Raw genomic sequence first — 23892 nt, 5'->3', positions numbered from 1 at the left:
CAGAGGTATGACCTGAATCCCTGACATGAAATACTTGGTGAATGAAGTTCAAATATAGTCTGTTTACCCATGGACATAAGTGGCCTTAGTCAAAGCAGAACACCTTTTTTAAAATTTTTATTTAAAAAAACAGAAGTGTAAATAAAACTGTGATTTATGAATCTACTAATGCTGTTCTCTGCTGTAGACTTCAGAAAGATTGAGTCTTTGGCTGCAGCAAATACAGCAAGAGTGCAGACCTGTTAAAGCAGTAATAGGTGCCCTTATTAAAACTCTACTTCCATTAAGAAATACACACTGTTTTCCTTCTTTCCAGGCTTTAAAGAATGCGTTCCAGAAGCAGTGACACAGAGGGCTCAGCCCTAAAGCAATTTCCAAGACATAGTAAAGACCATGATTTCCAAGGACCTGAGGACATGAAGCAGAGACAGCAAGACAAAGACCCCACCAATGAGTCAGATGCAATTCTTTCCTGTCCTAAGTCACAAGGTGGTGTCGGTCACCATGGAGAAGACCTCTCAAGAGACGATCTTTTATTTCTTCTGAGCATTCTGGAAGGAGAACTTCAGGTCAGCTGGGTTAGAATTATCCCCATGTTCAAAGAGAAGGCTGCTTGTGAATTTGGGGTGTATGCTGCCATGGAAATAGATTGTCTATGGTTCTACCTGTATGTATGTGAAAGAAAGTACACAAATACAGAATTCTCTTATGCCAACCGAAAGGACAATTAATCATATCTGAAAGGGCTGTCATTATGACACTTAACTGGCAACCATCATGTGAAAGATCACATCCTCTGCCTGTGCTGCTCATGAGATTCAGTGCACAGGCAGGTTGAGTAACAATGACTTCGAGATTGGCTTAAATAACAAGAGGCACTTTTATACCCCATGTAAATTGGCTACTCAACTTGCCCTAGCATTATTAACTCACATAAAAAACAAGAAACAGTTACTACACATATAAGAGAGTCTTATTTCCTACCCCCCAAAATGCAAATGTCAGTCCATTTAAAGGGTACCATGTTATCTACTTGTCAAACAATAAAAAATGTGGGGTTCCCCCAATGTTTATAGTGCTCACATTTAAAATATTATTAATGTGTAATTAGATTATAAGAAGGATGAGGGACATAGTTTAACCGCCTTTTGTAAAAGGTGTTATAAAGAAACATGACTCATTTTTTATTTGAAATAGAAGGAAAAAACCAGCTCTCAAGAACCACTTTCAGAGAATGCTGGTAGATAAAGCAAGCTTTCTGAAATGGCTTTTGTTCCTACAGGCTCGAGATGAAGTCATAGGCATTTTAAAGGCTGAAAAAATGGACTTGGCTTTGCTGGAAGCTCAGTATGGGTTTGTCACTCCAAAAAAGGTGTTAGAGGCTCTCCAGCGAGATGCTTTTCAAGCAAAATCTGCCCCTTGGCAGGAGGACATCTATGAAAAACCAATGAATGAGGTATGTATCGCATTAGGGGTGTGCACCTGGAAGGTGGAAAAGTTTACTAGCCAGCCAAGCACTTGGCTTGGAAGGTGAGCACGACATATAATTCTTTTTTGATTATTTACAGTTTTATGTTCTCACACATTTAAAATCTACCCAAGGTAGATAAATACGACATGTTCTACAGGAAAGAAAAGGAGAACAAATCATAGATGGGATGTTTCCACTAGGTATCTTTCTTGACATCAGACTGAAAGCTGACAAATACAAGAGATTTTCTCTCTCTTACATACACTGAGAGCCAAAGACACTTAGACACACACACGTGCACACACACATGCACACAAGGGCAGCACATTATGGGGACCTGAAGGCTATACAGGCTATAATAAAAAACAGAAAAAGCTTAACTTTCTTTGAAAATACTGAGGTATTATGTCATAGAATTTTTTTTTTAAAGATTTTATTTGAGAGAGAGAATGAGAGACAGAGAGAGCATGAGAAGGGGGAGGATCAGAGGGAGAAGCAGACTCTCTGTCAAGCAGGGAGCCAGATGTGGGACTTGATCCTGGACTCCAGGATCATGACCTGAGCTAAAGGCAGTTGCCCAACCAACTGAGCTACCCAGGCATCCTATGTCATAGAAAAAAAAAATTTTTAAAGCCTTTATTTATTCATTTGAGAAAGAGAGAGAGACATCACAAGCAGGCAGAGAGGCAGGCAGAGAGAGAGGGGGGAAACAGGCTCCCCACTGAGCAGAGAGTGTGATGCGGCACTTGATTCCAGGACCCTGGGATCATGACCTGAGTCAAAGGCAGAGGCTTAACCCACTGAGCCACCCCGGTGCCCCTGTCATAGAAATTTTGAGCATGAATGGAAATGATCAAAGAATTGTCCAAGCAATGGAATTTTAGAAAGCATGTATTTTAGATAAGTGTTATCCCTTTTCCTTCAAAAGTTTAATGACAGCAAAGATCTTTCCCCCCAACAAGTGTGCCCAGCAATGACAATAGCAAAGATGCAAAGTCTCAATACCACTGCACAAAGATTCAGTACTGCTTGCTCTTTTACTTGCTGACATTTCTGAAACCCTGGCATCCTTATTTTATTCTTCTATTTTCCTCTGAGACCTCAATGGAAAATTTCACAATTTTTCGTTTTTATAAAAAGGAAACAACTAAGAGCATGAGTTAAGGCTGGAGAGAGTGAAAGCAAGTTTTGGACAAATTTCCCCCACATAAGCTCTGGCAACCTACCTCAGGACTGACCTCTAATGTCCTTGCTATTCTTGTCTTGGGTGTCTCATGAGAGAAGACTACTATCTTGCCAAATGCGAAGGAGTTTGGTCAGATGGATCTGCTTCTCTGAAGGATAAGGATGCAACCACCCAAAGTCTGTTGACTTGCACTTTAATTCAAATTTTAGAAAGAAGAGCTGAAGCTGCATTCAAGTCAATTACGTGAAGACTGCATCCTGGCTCCCAACATAGTGACTAGGAAATGGCATTAGGCAAAAATTCCCCAATTTATATAAGTGCAATGCAAACTGATGATCACTGACTGTATCCTGATAAAACTCCACAAATGGCACAATCCCTCAACACCTCAGTGTGAAATGAACAGAATGACTCCAAATCTATGCTAAAATCATGGGAAAGTTTTAGTTTCACAATAATTCTATTACATATATGCAAAATTGAAAATACCCTGACTCTCTACAAATGCTTGTCCCTGAAAGTTACCCATAATTTAGCCCTTTATAAATCCAATCTCTTTTGATTACTCTCACAAAACATACACATACATACTCCTTTACACATACTCACTTATCACATTCCCACTTTCATGATGTGTCCACTTTTCTTCTCTTGCCTTTTACTTCTACCTTATAGACTTCTCTCTCCCCAGCTATGAGTCTATCCATTCCTTGAAGCCCATATAACTCTACCTACCCAATAATCCTGTTGTCTACCCACTTCTCTATCTAGGAAGTGATGGGAGAAATTTAAGTACCCAGTGAATAAACTGTATTAAGGGAGAATTTTAAATAGAGATCCCTAGATAGCTTTCCCACTGAGACCATCCATGGCTGTACCTGAGTTATAGCAGAATAAGGATCTGCATGCTAAGTAATTATTCTTTTACTTTTTCCCAACCTGGGATGTTAATAACCCTGAATTTTTTTTTATTCACAATGTACTTTTTGAAGAGTGTAAAAATCTCAACCACTCCTACAGTAAACTAAAGAGGACTTACCTATTCTTAAGGCAAAATAGCTTAGAAGACCTAACTGCTCTCAGTTACATCACATGGTAGGAATACTGACTTAAGATGAAAGACTGGTATTGGCATTGAGCTAGAACAAAGAATAGGAATGAGAAAAGGGGGTGACTGGTTTGTCAAGAGAAAGGGAAGATGTTAAGAACTCAGAGTCTACAACAGTTTTAACCTCCTATTCCTTTCCAACCTAGGGTTCTATATTAGAAGTTACCTTAAAAAAAGATACTGAGTTAATTGCCCAAGATATTCTTAGTTCTTCTTAAAAAAATAGCAAGGAAAATATAATATTTTGGATTTATCAAGGTATTATAATAAAAGAATCTGCATACTCTATTAGCATCACAATTCTCCAAGTACTTATTTAAATAATTGTATAATTTAGCTTTTAAATTTTATTTTATTCTTTTAATTAATATTTACTGGAGAGATGATGAATAAAAATAGTTATGCCTAATGTTGTTGTGTTTAGTGTCTGTGTGACAGACAACAAATGATCACATAAGCCAAGTATACAATTAAACACAGTGTTGTTTTCTATGGTGAAAACCACAAAGCACTACGAGAGTATAATGGAAGATCAAATTAATTAATTAATTAATTTTAAAGATTTTATTTATTTATTTGACAGACAGAGATCACAAGTAGACAGAGATCACAAGTAGACAGAGATCACTGCCTGTGTTCTCTTCTGGGGGTTTTACGGTTTCAGGTCTCACCCTTAAGTCTTCAACCCATTTTGAGGTTGTGTGTGTGTGTGTGTGTGTGGGTGTGTGTGTATGGTGTTAGAAAATGGTCTAATTTCATTCTTTTGCATATAGTTCTCCAGCTTTCTCAGCACATTTGTTGAAAAGACTGTCTTTTCCCCATTGTATACTTTTGCCTCCTTTGTCATAGATTAATTGATCCTGTAAGCATGAATTTATTTCTGTACTCATTAAGACAAGTGCACACCTAATCCCCTTCACCTATTTCAACATTCCCCACTCCTACCCCAACTTCCCCTCTGGTAACCCTTTGTTCTTTGTCATTAACAGTCTGATTTTTGGTTTGTCTACCCCCCACCCCTTTGTTTGTTTCTTAATTACACATACAAGTAAAATCATATGGTACTTGTCTCTGACTGACTTATGCTGCTTAGCATTATACTCTCTACATTCATCCATGTTGTTGCAATAGGCAAGATTTCATTGTTTTTTTATGAAGATGCTAAGAATTGTTAAAAATTCAATGTAGGCCCTACCTTCAGGGACTTCACAGTCTAGTAGGGAAGACAAACACATAAGTCAGGTACAGGCTGATCATATCTTAATAGAGATATAAGTAGGCCACAGAAACCAGAAAGGACTTGGTATTGACATTTGTTCACATTAGTACTACATAACCAACAAAGAATTGATTAATAAGAATTTTTAAAATATGCAAACACCTTGAGTCATAATATGATGAAAAACAGACCAAAGGATCCAAGAAGCCTACTCTAGGGAGGGCTGGGGCAGGATAGCAGTTAAGTTGCCTCAGAATCAAATATTATGCAAAGATTCCTTCTTTATGTCATTCCTCTGACAAGGTTTTTCTGAAGAGAGAAGGAAGTGTCAGAAAAGGGATATGGGGAAATTATTCTGATATCCACAGAGGAAACAATTATTTTCTCTGTGTGAAAAAAAACAGTTAACAGTAGAAAGATTACATTTGTGTTGAGATGCATCAAAAAGTATCAATTAATAAGAGTAATGATAAAGAAAAAAACCAAGCAAAAAGATGAGAAACCCACTGCTAAATTACTTAGTCAAAACTTAGATATTCCCAAAACAGTGAATGAAAGATGGCCGTATTTTGAAGGGTTTGCAGTTAACACACTATAAATGTATTTTCTTTTGTAGTTGGAGAAAGTCATGGAAAAATATAAAGAATCTCATAGACGAATCCTGGAACAGCTTTTAATGGCAGAAAAATCTCATAGGCAAACCATACTGGAGTTGGAAGAAGAAAAGAGAAAACACAAAGAATACATGGAGAAGAGTGATGAATTCATAAGCTTACTAGAACAGGAATGTGAAAGGTAAGGCTACTGTGGACATGACAATGATCCATTCTGCAAACTCTTACTAATCTTTCACTATGGGTTCAACATTGTACCAGGGATACAGGGATGAATATGACAGAGCTTCTGCTCTTAAAGTTCTCATGGTACAGAGGGAGGAAGAGGATGTGTTTAAAGATAATTTGAATATAATGCAATAACCAGGTATGATAAAAACTATGGAAACATAAATGCTGGGCACCTTATTCTGCAAGGGAGTGCTTTGTGAAAGGGGCAGAGGAGGTAATAGGGGTCTAGTCCCTATGCAAACAAGAATGGAAACTACATACAAGGCAGGGGCAGAAATAAGTGTCATAGCATAGAGATAAAATAGTATGGGTAGTGAGGGAACTCAACATGACCACAGTACAGGGTGTAATTGCAGGATGAGAAAAGGCAAGGCTAGCCACAAGCAGATGGATTTTATACTGTTGGCAAGAAGGGACAAATGACAACTTGTGAGAAGAGGAAAGAGTTGATCAGGTATGATTTCTTGAAGAACCATCAGGGCAACATGGAATAAAGACAGGAGCTTTAGACTGGGGGAGGGTATATGTTCCAATGGCTATGGGGTTAGAGAGAAGAGGGTATGAATAAGAAAATACTTATGATGCACAATCAATACTAATGGGTGACTAATGAGACTAGAGAGCAGAGGAAGAAATACAAGGGAGTTTTGAGAAGCACTCCTGGCTAGTCACCAGGGTACATTACATAGGAATGGTGCAGAGCTTTTTGCTGGTGGAGGAGATGGCTCAAAAGTGGGGGCAGGTCCTGTTTTAGACATGCTGAGTATGAGGTACCTGGTGTATTCTGATGTCCAGTGGGGAGAATGATACATCTAATTAAACAACATACAGTTGGAAATACGGGTCTGGAAAATGTTGGGCCAGTGATGTGGATTTGCAGCCTGGTGATAGCTGAAGTAATGAGTGCTGGTATGGTGAGGAGAGAGAATTCTGGAAGGGAACTCCAGAAGAATCAATGGCTCGCTGTTTTCTGAAGAACTAGAAGGGAAAGAACGCAAAGAAACCAAACAAGGAAAGACTTTCAAGCAATACAGAAAAGGAGAAAAAAATGTCCCAGGACTTTGCAACAAGGAAGACACCGGGAAACTTAATGAGTCCTTTCAATAAAACAGTGAGGGCAGCAGCCAAATAACAATGCTTTGAAGAATAAATAAGAAACGAGAATGTAGCAGCTTAAATGTGAACCATTATTTTGAGAGGTTTGGCTGCAAAAAGGGAGAGATTTGTTGGTAAACATTTTGTAACCATATGAAGGGCAGATTATTTTGCTCAATTTTGTCCCTCTGTTCTGAATCACCTTAGAAAATATGAGCCTTCATTTGAAATGGAAAGGACAATTAAGGCTCTATACTGATAATACAAAGATAGAAAAGAACCTATCATTGCAATATCAAATTTTACTGAACTGTCATTTCACTTCTGTTATTCCATGTGTACTTCTGAGTTACAAAGCTAATGGTGCTGCATTCTAACAATCACAGAAAAATGCAGAAAAAAAATAATTATTTCTCTAAAATATTAGTAGTTTCAGTGCTTTTTTAAAACTACTTATAATTCATATTTTAGCTAGGTAACTGAAGTTACACAATAGCTAGGTTAATGGCAAAGTTTCATTTCTTACTTCATGGTAGACAGTTGGTCTGATTCCCAGAGAATCCATGGCCCTCACATCCAGTTACTTTTTTTCCACATTCATCAGGAGGTTTGTTTTCTACTCACTACATGGGGGTAGGGGTGGGGGTGGGGGGAGTTGTTACCTTGAGCTTCATGAACTTGAAATATCTTGAGAGGAAGATTAAAGGAGTATGAGAAGTCTGGCACCAAGGGAAGATTTGACTCAGACATTACAATGTAAGATTTGTTATTCAATGAGACAATGTTATATTAAATATTATTTCGAACCCCTGTGGTTTGGCACCCGTGGCCTCATTTGGCCTCCACATTTATTTGGCACTAACTTGCTGAACACAGACACTTTCTTTCATCTTTCATTATTATGAACATTTATTGACTACGGTTAGAGTGCTGCTTGCCATAGAACAAAGAAGTACTGGTTGTCCCTCTCCAGAGGGCTTACCACATTAACAAAGAAGGCAAGACATTACAGATTTAGGGTAGGAATGTGGAGGGCTGTCTGAGGTACAGTTTTAATATTCACTGCTGTACCTCAACTATCTTCTAGTGGAAGGCTTAGGAGGACATCCAGAAATAATGCTGGGAGGCAGATGAAGATTATTTAAACTAAGAAAGGGCAAAGAGAACAACTCTGAGAAATGGGAACAAAAATTCAGTGGGAATAAAGGCCATGAGCTAGAGGAAAAGGAAAACAGTGAGACAAATGTAAATTGTATCCCATGAAATCAATATATTAAGAATGGAATTTCTACATGTATCAAGGGGGCTTAAGAGGAAGAATTTAAAAGATCATGTTTTTTAGCCTTTGGACACAAAGTTTCTTCATCTTAAAGAATAATGAAAGTGGGGCGCCTGGGTGGCTCAGTGGGATAAAGCCTCTGCCTTCTGCTCAGGTTGTGATCTCGGGGTCCTGGGATCCAGCCCTGCATCGGGCTCCCTGCTTGGCAGGGAGCCTGCTTCCTCCTCTCTCTCTGCCTGCCTCTGTGCTTACTTGTGATCTCTGTCTAGTAAATAAAATCTTAAAAAAAAAAAAAAAAAGAATAATGAAAGTGAACATACCATTGCCAAAAATAGGAAAAACTGACTGGAGTGACTCTTATTCCTATGTAGCAGCCATTCCAGAAGATATGAAAATCACCTATTTCTGTTTGCCAAGGAACAGCTTTCAGATGGAACTCTTGGGATATGAGATTGTTAAATGTATTATCAACTCACATGATATACAGACAATTCTTGCCCTATTCTGCCCATACAACATCATAGCTCCCGTTATCTTGGCACCCTTGTTGCACTGGTCCTTCTTGCTCCCCTACCTTCAACAGGGAGACTGTGGGCCTGAGGACTTCTCCCTGCTTTAGGGCCATTTGCATCAAAATATTACATGAAATCCACCTAACAAAACAAAGTGGGGAAAACTATAATAATTTAGGAGGTGATTACACGAGTGAAATACCACTCATTTGTTTCATTCTCTGACAAGGGACAAAACAACATGTGCACCATCATGGAGTCCTTCTAACTTTATTGAGAGTACTTCCTCTTAAGCACATAGCCACTCTTCACAAAAGCAAGATGAACTTGTCTTAAGGGGTCAAAGAATAATGTTTATTTCCTTCCTCAAACAAAGTAATAAAAGCCACTCCCAAATCAGTGACCCTCAGTACAGAGAAACAAAGACAGATATCATAATCCCCATAAAAAGGGAGTTGGGTGAGGATAACTATAAAAGACTATCTGACTGAAACTCTGAAAAAAACACTGCAAATGTTACTCGGTGGGTAAGTGTTGGATAATATCTATGTGGAAATAAAATAAAAATTAAGAAATACATGATTGAGATAAGTTAAAGAGACCTTAGAGGGTATAATGATGGATTTCAAATTTAGGCTCAATTTCTGTGTTTTCCTGGGAGAATCTGTTTTATGTGGAAAACCCTAAAGGAGACTGATGTCACAGGTTTTTAGGCCAAAATGTTTGCCAACTGATGTAGTTGTCCTAATCAGTAAACAATTGGTTTTCCCACTGAGGGAGGATGGGGGCAGGGATGAGCTCAGGAAACCATTCCCAAGCATGTTAATGCAAAGTTTCCTTTGCTGTAATCTGGGCAGTTTGGTCTGTCCATAAGGTAACATTATCCACATTTCATGACCACTTTTCTGTTCACTGACCAGTTCCAATGTGTGGATATGTGTGTCACTGATGACCTGAATTATGACTTGGCTGAATTACAAGTGGAGTCTATGTGAAATGTTTTATATAAAAGCAATGCCAGTAATTTTTGACCTTTCTGGATGGCTTCACAGGAAAGCCAAAACAAAAATCACTTTTAGTCAGTACAATTTTGCAAAATTTTCCCATAAGTGAAATGCCAAATCTGTCTGTACTTTCAAAAAACCTTGCATAATTTCTTTTTCCTTTTTCAGTTTCAGTGGGGGAAAAGGCTGTGAAGAAAAAAAAAGTTCCTTTTTTTTTTTTTTTTTAAATCATGCATTCTTTTTTAGAATACAAAAACAAACCATGTATATTAACCATACATGTTATTACATTTTGGGCCTTGAAGTAACCACTAAAGTGGGAAACAAATATTATGGTAACTCTGTATAAAAATGTGGCTTCAACTGTAAATTTTTTTTTTAAAGCCTTAAATTACTTTTCATAATATCTTGGCCAAATGGGTTAGCATTGATACTCTGACTTCAAAAAGCAAGAGTTCAAATGCTGGCTTCTCAAAAGTCACAGAGTGAAGAAAGAGTCACAGGTAGAATTTATTACTCCTGTCCTGCCCAAGAGTTACTAGATAGAACAGTGGCCCCGGAGGAAGAAGGGTCTTTAGAGTAAAGTCACCAGGGACCCAGCTTCAAGGGTTGCTGCCCAGACCATAGCTTGGGCTAAGTCTTTTGTTGTTTAGGCTTTAGTGAAGTACAAAGCACTTCTACCTCTCCTTTGGCTGAGGGAACTTTATAAAAAAAGATTTCCGTCATCAATCCTTTCCCATTATGACAGGCCTATTTTGCAGATGGGCATCAGACAAAGTGACTGATTGAGCCATATTCACCTTCTTGTTAACTGAGGGTATTTGAGTACCTTAAAAAAATTTTTTTTGGGGTGCCTGGGTGGCTCAGTGGGTTAAGCCGCTGCCTTCGGCTCGGGTCATGATCTCAGGGTCCTGGGATCGAGTCCCATGTCGGGCTTTCTGCTCAGCAGGGAGCCTGCTTCCCTTCCCCTCTCTCTGCCTGCCTCTCCGTCTACTTGTGATTTCTCTCTGTCAAATAAATAAATAAATAAATAATCTAAAAAAAAAATTTTTTTTTAAAAGTTCATTTATTTAAGTAATTTCTACACCCAATGTGGGCTCAAACTCATGACCCCAGGATCAAGAGTAGCACGCTCCTCCAAAGGAGTCAGCCAGGCATCCCTATATGTGAGTACTTTTAAAGGCTTTTGTTAAAAACATCTAATCTTCTTTTCAGGGGCTTTGACTATCTCCCTCATATATATGTAAATGATAAATATATTTCTCTAAATTTTTAGTTAATTAGTTAGCTAGTCTGTACTGCATGCCATTCATTCAATCACTCAAGAACAACCAACGGCCAAAACAAAAAAACCCCAGCAACAACAATTAATGAAATGCGTGCTACATGCCAAGTACTATGGAAGACACTAGGTGAAGGAGGTAGATATGGTTTCCCCCTGTATAAAACCCTAACTAATTTGTGCATGTGTAAAACAGAGACACCACTGCAGAATTTAAGGCTTGATACTGAAGCTTCTAAGGTACTAAGCAATCATGATGGGTAGGGGAAAAAAGGCACCATTATAGTAAAATGACATAATAACTTGAAATGCTCATGAAAATAGAACATTCAGGAGAAATCAACAAACACATTAAACTAGAGTACTTTACTGGAGAATTCAATATCTTGCAACCATTGCCATTAGAATTTTTAGCTTCTTTGGTCTTAAATCTCAGCTTTTAAGACTCTCCCATAAAGTATGACACAATGGGTATAATGTTTTAAAAAATAAACTAAGTCTACTTAAAAAAATCTTATTTAGAAAGCCAGCAGTTTTAAATTTCATGCACACTAAACTATTGTTGTAGAATACATTGTACTCAAATGCAATCATTTCCTTTCTGTTTTCTGGCAAGGAGTTCTATGTATTACATATTCTCAAGACTATGTCTTGCAAGTAGTGAAATAGATGCCAGATCTCCATTTGACCTTTGTCATGGGTATCCAGTTCTTCATCAGAACAAAATGGAGACCTACTATAAACATTTACTTCAGTATCATAATTCTACAGAGTATCACAAGTGTTCATACACTCCAGACCTAACATAGGATCTGGGAAGGGATACAGAGAAACTAATTACCTCATAAAGGTACTGAACACAATTTAGGACTGTACACAATAACTTAGCTTTCAATAGATGTCACAGAATCGTACCTTGCCACTACACAATTCAGTGCTTTTCATATAGCACCATTTAATTATAGAGGTCAAAATTCAGATATAGTAATGACACTGTGTTTCGACTGCTGTTCTCTCCCAGAAAGCTGAGCCAAATTTTACAAATAATTTTGCATCTATATTTGGATAAGCAATGATTAGTGAAGTTATTACTCACAAAATAATATTATACATGTTATAAAGCAGTTAAAGAGGAAACCTAACGAACACAGTGAGGGATGAAGCAGGAGCTTGAAGATAGGGGACTCTGGTCTATAGACTAGATTTGTAGATAGTGTGTAACTTTGGACAAATTCCATTTCTCCAATCTTGGGTATAAAACAAATGGGGCAGACCATATGATATGTATTTCTCTTTCAGATCTAAATATCTGTGGTTATGTGATTGCTATAAGTAAGTACCTTTTACTTTAAGCCTATGATTCTAACTCATACTATCAAAAGAAGCCAGTGAGGATGACAATGTCTTTACAAACTTCAAATCCAAGTCTGTATTTCCATTCTTAAAGGATATCTAGATTTAGGTATGCTGTACTACTTCTCAAATATCACATATCCAAATTGAACCCAGTATTGCCTTTGCAAATCCAGGTCAGTTTATAATGTTTCTATTCCTATTAATGCCACTTCAAAGAATTGATCAATTGGATAACTACATAAAAGTTACAGAAGTCTCTGAATCCTGAATTTAAACTAGAAAAAGACCTAACAATCTAGACCAACCTTCTGATTTTTGAATTGAGAACAGTGAGGCCCCTCAAGTCCTAAATAAGAAATCACAAAATCTTGCTGCTAAATAGTAGTAAAACCAGACCAGAAGCTAGCTCTCCTGATAGCATATTTGGTTCTATTCTCCCTAGAATCATTATTATATGCTGAAGTTTTGTGCTTGGTGTTGTGGGGGGTGGTCCAGAAGAATTTTAAGATATAATAATAATACAGTTGAAAAGACCAGATACTCACAAATAATATGTAGGTGATTAAAAGAAGACTGAAGTGTTCATTCTGTGGTACTGACACTACTGTTGCAATATTACAGAAAGTCAGGCAAAAAGGGTATTAAGGACTATAATTATTCAACAGCCAGCTTAGCCCTAGGAGAATGGAGGGCATACAGTAAACACTGGATAAACATCCAACAGGCTCACAGCTACTAGTTTAAGAGCCCTTAAGAGGAAGCCAAAGACTGAATGTGGAAAGGTGACCTCAAACTTGTGTTCCACCTAACTATAAAATACAAAGAGAAAGAAGAGTCATCACACCATGTCAAAATGAAATGTTTGCCTCATAAATGGAAATTAAGGTGGAACATTAGAATGAAACTGTATCCTGCATTTGCAACTTGCAGGTAAATTTTCCTGACAAGTGTATTATTCCCTCATGAGAAGATAAAGTCAAACAGCCAGCTGTAAGGATGGAGATGCCTGGCATAAATGATGATTAAATGAGGAGTAAATATCACTGCACAAAAAAGCATTTTCTTAGCAGGGTGTAGGCTATTGGGGTTAAAAAGTATAGACTCAAGTCAGAATAACAAAAGTCTAAGCCATGGTCCCATCCTCTCACCAGCTTTTTGACCCCCAACAAAGTACTTAACCTATTTAATCTCAGTTTCACTGTTAAAAACAGATAAGCATATCTTATAAGTTCTTGGAATTATTAAATTATAAAATGCATAAAAGTGCTAAGTATGGTGTCTAACACACAGGAAGCACTCAGTAAGCACTAGCATCTTTCTTCACATTTGCCTTTGTTTAAAGGTGGTTTTTTTACATACTTGGTGACACACTGGCATTTTTCAGATTTCCAGGGAGGCATTTAATTAGATCCTATACTGACTCGGGGGATAAGGACGTGATAATGAATAGGAGCTTTCAAGGGGTCATACACTTCAGCATAGGAGGGACAGACAATAAAACAGTGCAGTGTTGTGTTACAGGCATGATGACAACAGAGAACACTGAGGCTGCGCAAAAGAGGGATCACTCTCTAGGGCTGCTCATACCTTCTTTCCTTCAGAGTAGAGGTATTACTAAACTGTGTAATGATCTAATAGTGTAACACTGAACAGAGCAATACAGTGCTCAAGGAAATTTTTTTCCCTTTAAACCACAGAGACCTATCTCCCCATTTTGGAAATCATTTTTTTTTTTTTAAAGATTTTATTTATTTGTCAGAGAGGAGGAGAGAGAGCAAGCACAGGCAGACAGAACGGCAGGTAGAGGCAGAGGGAGAAGCAGGCTCCCTGCCGAGCAAGGAGCCAGATGTGGGACTCGATCCCAGGATGCTGGGATCATGACCTGAGCCGAAGGCAGCTGCTCAACCAACTGAGCCACCCAGGCGTCCCTTGGAAATCATTTTAATTAGAAAAAACTAGAAATGTTAATGCAGTGGTATCATGAAGAGGACATGCTAGCATATATATGAAATTAAGACTCATGCAATATGGCAGTTTTTAAGTGCACCAGAAGATTCCATTGCTGCTCTGGCCTGCCAGTGTCACAAGATCCCCACAAAATCACGTCATTTGGCCTAAAATGATTGTGAAGAATCAAATATTCCCACCTGCATTTGATTTGTTTTGTTCATAGTTTCTCCTGCAAGGTCCAGAGTATGAAGAAGTGCAATAAATATTTGTTGAATAAGTGACTGAAATTTAAGAGAAGTTGTTAAACTTTAATCTATTATTTTATATTAATATCTTATCATAAATTAGCTTCTGGATTAATTCTCTTCACTTAGTCCAGCTTTGGAGAATAGTATATGTATATTACAAAAGTCGATTTTGATAGATGAAGAAGAACAAGCTTGAGAGCTTTGGGGTTGTCCCCGTGAGAGCAGATATAAAAGAAGGCAGGTTCTTTATCAAGGCACTGGAAGAAAGAAAGATCCCAAAAGGGGATTTTAAAGTTGAAGAACAGTGGAAAAATTAACCAAAAAAAAAAAAAAAAAAAAAGCTAAAAACAACTCTCTCAATTCATATTTTTCACAGTTGTTGTACCCTATTTCTATTCATTAAAACATTCTATCCATCCTCCTAAATCACTACTTCTCTACACCGTAATTTTTAAGAGCATGACTTCTGCTATATCATACAGATGTAATTTATTTAACAAATTCCCTATTGTAGGGATTTATATACCTTCCACTTTTTCACTTTTATAAGGAAGTGACTAATAGCCTCATACTTCAACTAATTTTTACACCTTCTTAATTGTTGACTTAGAAAAATAATTCCTTAGATATGGGTCAAAAGTTATGAACCTTTTAGGGATTTTGAAACCTGTAGCTAACGTGTCCTCTATAAATAGATTGTTTATATTATTACTAACAATGCAGGAGTGTACCCATTTCTTATTTTGTAACTTTGCCTGGGACTAATCTTGAATCTGACCTCATTTTAAACATGACTTAATGTTAAAAAGTATGTAAAGCGGATGTTAGTAACATGAATCAGACTTTCCCACTGACTTGGGCTTTTAGAGATGTGTTACTTCTGAAGGAAAAAATTCTAATATATCATAAAAACACAAACCTAACATTTTTCTTGAAATAGTATTTTTCCTGTTGTCAATATAATTTCAGTATATTTCCTCTTCCCTATCAAATTCAGGTTTGGACTTCCTAAGACTGTTTGGGTTTCTGTTTGCTTCTTCTCTAAAAGATCTGAACCCTCCTCTTTCCATACAATCCCGTGCCAGCCAAGCTTTCGAGTCCAAATCCAGGATCCTGGCAATAGTTTATAACACAGTACTAACATTTCATGGTCCTGACAAGTTTGATTTGTTCAACATCGTGGAATCCAAAATTCATTTTGTCAAATTCCACCACTGAAAATTCAGTTGATTTGAAGTGTTTGAGAATTTCATGCCAATTTCTCCTATTTAACTCAATTTCTACTTGCAAATTCTTGCTTCCTCACATTTCTTATTTATCATGCACATATATTTATGCCCATAGCATTTTCCCATTTGTTTCAATGAGTTTCCCAGTAACAGCTTAAAATATTTGAGATGCCTGAAAACAGGTAATTTATATTTCTTCAGAAGATGGTTCAGAAACAGTGCCTAAGTGGCTTGGTCAGTTAAGTGTCTCTCTTGATTTCAGATCAGGTCATGATCCCATGGTTTTAGGGTTGAGCCTCCATCTGGCCCCTTATCAGGCTCTGTACTCAGTGCAGAGTCTGCTTGGGATTCTCCCTCTCCCTCTGCACCTCCCCCTACTTGAGCACTTGCTCTCTCTTTCAATATATAAAATCTTTAAAAAAAAGGAAAAAACAATGTTTCAGAAGAAACATGTTAGCAGAATTTATGAGGACATTATGTGTTTTCTCAAAAATAAGTAATTTCTAATTTACAGTTTTGTCACTTTATATCATGTATTAAAAAAAAAAAAATGGAGTAGAGGGAGAGAGAAAATCTGAAGCAGGGGTTGATCTCATAACCCCGAGATCATAACCTGAGTGGAAATCAAGAGTTAGACACTTAACCAACCTAGTCACCCAGGCACACCTATATCATGCATTTTTGTTTTTGATGTTAACTGAAAATGCTTTTCAAGACTTGTCATGCCATAACAGTGGAATATATATAGTAAAAGAACACAGAAAAAAGCAGCACATGTGGTTGCAACTATACTGTTTAGTGGACATACCCTTCAAAGATATCAGAGATCTCAAAACTGAATATTTACCAGTAGTGTCAACACCGAGGACCTAATATAAATGACAATTAAAGAGAAAAAAAATTTCCCTGTGAAGCACATCTGTCATTTGCTTTATGTCAAATTACTTCTTTTCTAAACAGATTTGCTGACTAATCGAATCTCCAGCTAATAATGTATCCAAGAACGTGCCAGTTTTTCGATAGCCATACCTTCAAACATGTTACTTTAAGCTGTTAGGACAGCATTTCGATTAAATGAATGGTCTTTTTATGTGTTTATTTGTGGAGACCCAGATGGAGAACTCCTGTGGCCTCTTCATGCAGAAGAATTCAGTGGCTTATTCTCACCATTCCTTTGAGGGCTAAGATTTTTATCAATAAACAAAGTAAGAGGCACAGAATAACAAAAATGTTGGAAGGAAAAAAAATCACTCAATTTTCATCTGTGTTGAATTCTAAATGAGTCATGCCTCAATAATAACAGAGCAGAGCAAATCAGATAAAACTTCATCACAAAGAAAACCTCTGGATGGCAGGAATTAATTCTAAACTGGAAGAGTTTAATATTGAAACACGCTTCCCCCTCTCCTCTAAATAGGCCTGTATTTTTCCAGACTAATTTTATTTTGTTTGTTAGGGAAACATGAGGGGCAGTCACTTAGTTCCCACTTTCAATTCCAGAAAGAAATCTCAGAAATTCAAGGAGATTTGTGGTTTCAGAACAAACTTTTCTTGCACCATGGCTGAGCACTCATAACCCACCAAATCATGAAAGGACTCCCCCAAAGTTGGTTTCTTTGTACTTCAGATATATTTCAAAGATATATATAGAAGAATCCATCTTCTAAAATGTTTTAGAAATAAGGTTCAAGTTCTGCTTTTATTGAATTGAAAATAGCCCAAATTTCCTTACAGATGCTACATTTATTAATAATTACTTTCATTTAAAATATAACCGAGGGGGCGCCTGGGTGGCTCAGTGGGCTAAAGCCTCTGCCTTTGGCTCAGGTCATGATCCCAGGGTCCTGGGATCAAGCCCCGCATTGGGCTCTCTGCTCAGCGGGAGCCTGCTTCCCTTCCTCTCTCTCTGTCTGCCTCTCTGCCTACTTGTGATCTCTGTCAAAACAGATAAAATAGATAAAATCTTAAAAAAAAAAAAAGGATAATGGAAACATAAATGTGTAAGGGTGGGGTGCAGTCCTCAACCTCAAATGTCTTCAGGGGTCATATGGCTAAGATAAATGAGAAGAAGAGGCTGGATATACACAATAGGGAATGGTGGAGACCTTGAAAACCTGCAAAGCTCAAGTCCATCTAGTAAGCTTTCTGAATAATCACTTCAATATCACCAATAAATAAGAAACGGGCCCTAGAACACGGTTGATCCAGAAATGGAGAAGCCAAATTTAAGAAGCTCAGCTTTGGAGAAGAGGATATATATGATGAGGAAAGAGGACAAATGTTCTTTGCATCCTATAACAGCAGATCTATATTAAATCAGAAGGATAAGCACTGGACACAATACATATGTGACAAAGAAGTCTGTTTATCATGGCTTCTTGTCTGTCTTCTCCCCACTTACACACTTCTGTAAGGAGAGCAGAGACGTCTTGTTTTGTTTATCTCTGTAGCCTTAGCCCCTCACAGAAAGTGCCCAATTGGTATGTACAGAATAAATAAATGTATTACTCTCTCCAAACATACCCACTAACATGAACACTGTAATTGGTAGCAGCAGCTATGGGGACTTCAAAGGAGCTCTTGTTTTTAGTGAAGACCTCTCCCAAAGATCCCCTGCTCTTTGGTGGCAAGAAGAGAAATGTGTTATTCTTCTTCATGCTTCTAAATGTTTTGATATTGACCCAAAGACAGGAACTTCCTTGCACCTTTTCTACACGGCCAAATGAATACGGAAACATTAAATTTCTTCAAAATTAAATACATATATATACACGTAAATGCATTTAAAAAACCCAAAACAATAAAATGACAACACAGGATTATAACCAGCAAAATCAGTACTGTGAGGATTCTGTGTAACAGCCTGGTTCCATTAACAAATGCTGTAAATTATGTATAAGGGGAAATTACCAAGGGGAAGTTTATAAGTTAAAAGAAATTTAGACATCCCCATAAAGCGTAATGGATGATCTTACTTGAGTTTTGATTTGAAGACACTATAGGAGGGGGTGGAGAGAATCAGGAAAATCTGAACCCTGGAATATTTCAGAATATGAAAGAATTATTTCTAATGTTAGGTGTGTTAATGGTGTTGTGATGTGTATTTTAAAAAATCATTACTTTTTAGAGATATAGTCTGAAAATATTTTTTTTTAAAGATTTTATTAATTTATTTGACAGAGAGAAAGATCACAAGTAGGCGGAGAGTCAGGCAGAGAGAGAGGAGGAAGCAGGCTCCCGCTGAGCAAAGAGCCCGATGCGGGGCTCGATCCCAGGACACTGAGATCATGACCTGAGCCGAAGGCAGCGGCTTAATCCACTGAGCCACCCAGGTGCCCCATAGTCTGAAAATATTTTAAAATGAAATGATAGAATGTTTGGGATTTACTTCAAAATAATTTGAAGTGGGGAGCATTAGTGTAGGGGAGGAAAATAATTTCCTCTCTATACTTCTGAGTTCTTGGCTGAGACCTTCTGTAATAAAAGACAGGTTAACAACAGAAAAAACAAACTGAAGTTTATTAACATGTATGCCTCAAGTACATACATGGGAAATAACCAGGGAAAATAAGTACCTCTACCAGATGACTTAAGCTGGAACCTTAAATACCATCTTCAGCTAAAAGCAAAAGACGGGGTGGGTTGGGGGAGGGGCAGCTTGTTAAGGACACTACCAGAAAAAGCAAGGGTAAGGTCTGTTATGCAGATTTAAGTTGGTGTCTTCTCCACTGGGAAGACTGCCTTGTGATTTAGTCATCTTTCTTGTCCTGGTACTGAGAGTGAGATACCCTTACAAACAGAGTGTCCCTCCATAAGTGTAAATTTCTCTTACAAAAGGTTAACTCCACTCTTATCTTTAGAACTTCTGCATCTGCTGTTTTTCAAAATAATCGATTAAAAATAGTTCTTATATCAAAGAGGCTTATTTTGGAATGGCATATTCTGCTACCCTTCAGCAGGGTGGTACAGAAGAAACAATATAGGCCAGGAGTTGATAGTTACTGAAGCTGCATGAAGAACACATGGGGGTTCATTATACTATTATCTCTAATTTCATATATGTTTGAAATAACTAAAAAACAAATAGAAGAACAAGTAATATATGAAAATAGAAAATTTAAATGAACAGGAAAGTATAAAATTAAAACCTTCCTCTCATTTTACTTCCTACTCCCCAAAGTAATCCATAGTTAAGTTTCCTGTGCATTTTTCTAAAAAATTATTGTAAGCCTGTATCAGCAATTCAGGAAGAGAGATCATACCATATTCTTCCTACTTTTTTTTTTTTAAGTGGCTGCATATTATTTCATTTTATAGATGCAGTTCATTTAGCCAGACCCCATATATGGACTTTAGATTATATTCCCCTTTTTTGGGCTATTAAACATTGTTCAGCAAATTGACTCTCAATGACTTCAGATGCCTCTTAATTCCAATCTTCTTTCAGAGGTAAGTCAGTCATTGGTAACTTTGTGTTTTTGTTTTTTGAATAGTAAGGAATTAAAACCCACAAGAAAAGAAGCCTTTATGCAGGACCCTAACGGCATCACAGAAGACTGTAGTGGTGGTGGGAGGAGGGGGGCAGCACTGAGACTCTCGTAGAGTCAGGTTTACAGATCCCACCCAAGTACTTGTTAGCACCTTCCCCAGAGGCCTTCGGATCTCCTAGCAGAGCAAGGCTGTAAAAGCAACAGAAGCAGGGATTTGATCCAAGAGCAGCAGTTCCTGCAGTTCCAATGAAATTTATACTAATCTGCAGCAGTCGCCTGATTAAGTGAATAAAATGACCCCTGAAGAATCAAAGCAGCATACACTTTCTTTATGCTTTCCCAAATACAAGGGATTATGCTTATTTGGATAGGGGACTGACACTGAGGTGATGGACATGATCCACGAACTCCAAATTGTCCCTAAACATCTTCTGGAGAATCAGAAATAAAGCAAAATTAAAGGTAAAAGTATATGAACCTGCCAGTCATTGTCCATCTATGGCCACTTTCTTCTTTCAGACAAAATCATACGGGTAACTTTTTTTTCTAAACTACTCCAAAATTTATAGTAAGACTACAGATCTTAACATATAGTAGTTTTAATATGCTAACACAGTTGATAGATGAAATAGTTTGTCTTCAAAATATAAAATTAAGATAGAATATATAAACATATGAAGTAGCACATAAAATCATCACAGAAGGGATGCCTGGCTGGCTAAGGCAGTATAATGGGTGACTCCTGATCTTGGAGTTGTAAGTTTGAGTCTCATATTAGGTGTAGAAATTACTTAAAAATAAAATCTTTTTAAAAAACCATCATAAGAACTTAGATCTAGGCGTGAATATAATAGCTAATACACAATCCTACAAAATAAAAACTAGTGTTTTCCCTTTTAGGAGAGATGAACAATCTCTGATCATCTTTTGCTTTGGAAATTAAACTAACACAATGATAATAATAATAGTAATAATTAGATCTTAAGAAATCTACTAGCACTAATAAATGAGCTCAGCAAAATCACAGTATACAAGATTGATATACAAAAATCATATTTCTGTACAGTAGCAACAAGCAAACTAAAAGTTTAATTAAAAAACAATTCCATTGCTTCTATAATAGCAGCAAAAAGAAAAAAAAAAACTTGGGAATAAATTAAATAAAAGCAGTGTAAGACTTAAACTTTTATTTTTTTATTTTTTAAGATTTTATTTATTTTGACAGACAGAAATCACAGGGAGGCAGAGAGGCAGAGAGAGAGGAAAGGAAGCAGGCTCCCTGCTGAGCAGAGAGCCCGATGTGGGGCTCGATCCCCGAACCCTGGGATCATGACCTGAGCCGAAGGCAGAGGCTTTAACCCACTGAGCCACCTAGGTGCCCCGAGACTTAAACTTTTAAACTATAAAACAATATTGACAGAAATGAAAAACCTAATAAATAGCAAGACATCCCATATTTATGAATCAAAACTCTTCATACTGTAAAGACGGTAATAACCACCCCCTCCTGCTGAGATTGATCTAGAGATTGAACACAATCCCTATCAGACAATCATATCCTTTCAGTTTTGTTCAGCCATAATAAGGATAAAACTGTTAATGATAATGGATATTTCTCATGAGATACAGGTTAGCTGTTTTATTAAAACTTTACAGAGGAAGATCCTTTAATGCCAAATCATACTCAGGAACCAAAGCACAGGGACTTGGAAATAGGTTACTGGAAATATTCCAAAGGGAAAGGATCAAGGGAAATGATATTTTTTGTGGAAAAAAAAAAAAAAAAGGAGAAGAGCATTTTGTTCTATATGAGAAAAAAGAAAAAAGGGGGAATCTATAATCTGTTCATTCACTCACTGACATTCACTTAACATAATACTATGCATGAAACTAAGAACTGGGGACAAAAAGAGTAAGATATAGATCCTATCTTTGATGCACCAGTAGAAAATATAAGTGTATGAGGTAGTTAAATGTGGGCTGCAATTGAAGCATATACACAATACTCATGGATCCCGTCTGAGGCATGGATTAGTTCTTCATGGAGGGAATGGGAAGGTGTCCCATCAGGGAGCAATTAACTTGATGTCTGAGTAGACTTTCATCAGGCAGAGAAGAGGGGAAAGGATATTTCAGGCAGAAAATTGCACCCACAGGTACAAAGGAATGAAAATGACAAGTCTGGAACTAAGTCTCTGTTGAGGAATTAAGCCTCTGTTAAGTCTCTGTTGAGGTAAGGGCTTAGGTTATGCAGACCATGTGCCATTATCCCAAGTTTACTCTTTCTTCTGAGACCAAGAGAAATGTGTTGCACAGAAAAATCTCAACCCACCATCGGGAATTTGTCAGAGCATCCACAGCATACACAAAGCATTATGTTAGGTATGTCCAGAGTCAAATTTGGAAAGAGCGTAACAGTAATAATATTAACAACAATCAGAGAACCACAACTATAAGCAAAACACCAAAGGGGATAAGGTCTTCAGAAATGGATTCCTTGTTTTCTATTACTGTACAACTTCCTAATAAAGACTTAGCAAAATTCACAGCAAAATGGGATTGGAGAAGTATGTGCCCTAATCTCTTAGGTATTAAGTATGCTACCTAATCTCTTTTGCCTGGCCTAAAATTGGTTAATTACAGAAAAATATAAACAAATGGCAATGAGATAGAACTACCTGGAAAAGAGAAAGGAATAGGAGCATCTATTTATTTTGACTATACCCTGAACTCTGCCAAGAAGACGTTCCAATCTCCATCCCTTTATCCTTGAACAGATATTCAGCAAACCTTTCATAGAGAATATCATCATCTTAGAGAATATCACTCTTTGACCATCTTTGGAATTGCCCCCAAATTTGTTGAACAAACTTGATTAAAAAAAAAAGATAACTTGAGTTCTGTACAGATGTTTTAATCCTCAAAATGGACATAAATATTCTTGCTATCTACCTTCCTTGCACAAGGGGTAACTGAAAAGAATGTGAACAACTATTTGGGCAAAGAATTTGTGATCTAACAATTAAAAGTGAAATACAAACCCAATAAAATGTTTATTTACATACGGAGATAATATCTAGAATTCCAGAACATTGCTTTTATTAATTGAAGGGCAAAGTACTAATATTTCTCAGATTACCTTTAAAAATGGTTTCCTTTAAGAATGGGAAGGGGTGTCATTTATGACAACATGAAGGTATTATGCTAAGTGAAATAAATCAGAGAAAGACAAATACCACACGTTCACTTACATGTGTAATCTAAAACACAAAACCAAACCAAACCAAACGCAAAGTCATAGATACAGAGAACAGATTGGTGGTTGGGGAGTAGGAATCAAGAAGGGGATCAAGAAGTATAAACTTCCAGTTATAAAATAAATAAGTCATGGAGATGTAATATACAGGATAAAGGAATATAGTCAATAATACTGTATTAACTTTATACAGTGATGGGTGGTAACTAAACTTATTAAAGTTATCATTTTACAATGTATACAAAAGTTAAATCACTATATTGTACACCTGAAACTAACCTAACATTGTATGTTAATTATACTTCAACTTAAAAAAAGTAAATAGACAAATTAGGGAAGAAGACCAAAGTTCAAAGTAAAAT

The 23892-nt window shown here is 37.1% G+C and overlaps 2 protein-coding genes across 7 annotated transcripts in view; one reads left to right on the top strand and one right to left on the bottom strand.

Moving 5' to 3' along the window:
• The window catches only part of LOC309846693 (filamin A-interacting protein 1-like), an 88326-nt gene extending 81015 nt beyond the window's left edge, over positions 1-7311 (top strand). Inside the window, exons 3-6 of the mRNA XM_082696106.1 lie at positions 317-569; positions 1283-1456; positions 5601-5779; positions 6710-7311. Of these exons, the coding sequence (XP_082552232.1) occupies positions 327-569; positions 1283-1456; positions 5601-5779; positions 6710-6803 (690 nt within the window). The 5' untranslated portion in view covers positions 317-326 and the 3' untranslated portion in view covers positions 6804-7311. The remainder of the gene's footprint in view (positions 1-316; positions 570-1282; positions 1457-5600; positions 5780-6709) is intronic.
• CMSS1 (cms1 ribosomal small subunit homolog) overlaps positions 1-23892 on the bottom strand; it is a 384418-nt gene that overhangs the window by 261653 nt on the left and 98873 nt on the right. The gene's annotated exons all lie outside the window — the stretch shown is intronic.

Source organism: Mustela nivalis (genome assembly GCF_964662115.1).
Source record: "Mustela nivalis genome assembly, chromosome: 1".
Classification (NCBI taxonomy): Eukaryota; Metazoa; Chordata; class Mammalia; order Carnivora; family Mustelidae; genus Mustela; species Mustela nivalis.
Note: the sequence above shows the minus strand (reverse complement) of the source record. Positions and strands in the feature narration are given on the sequence as shown.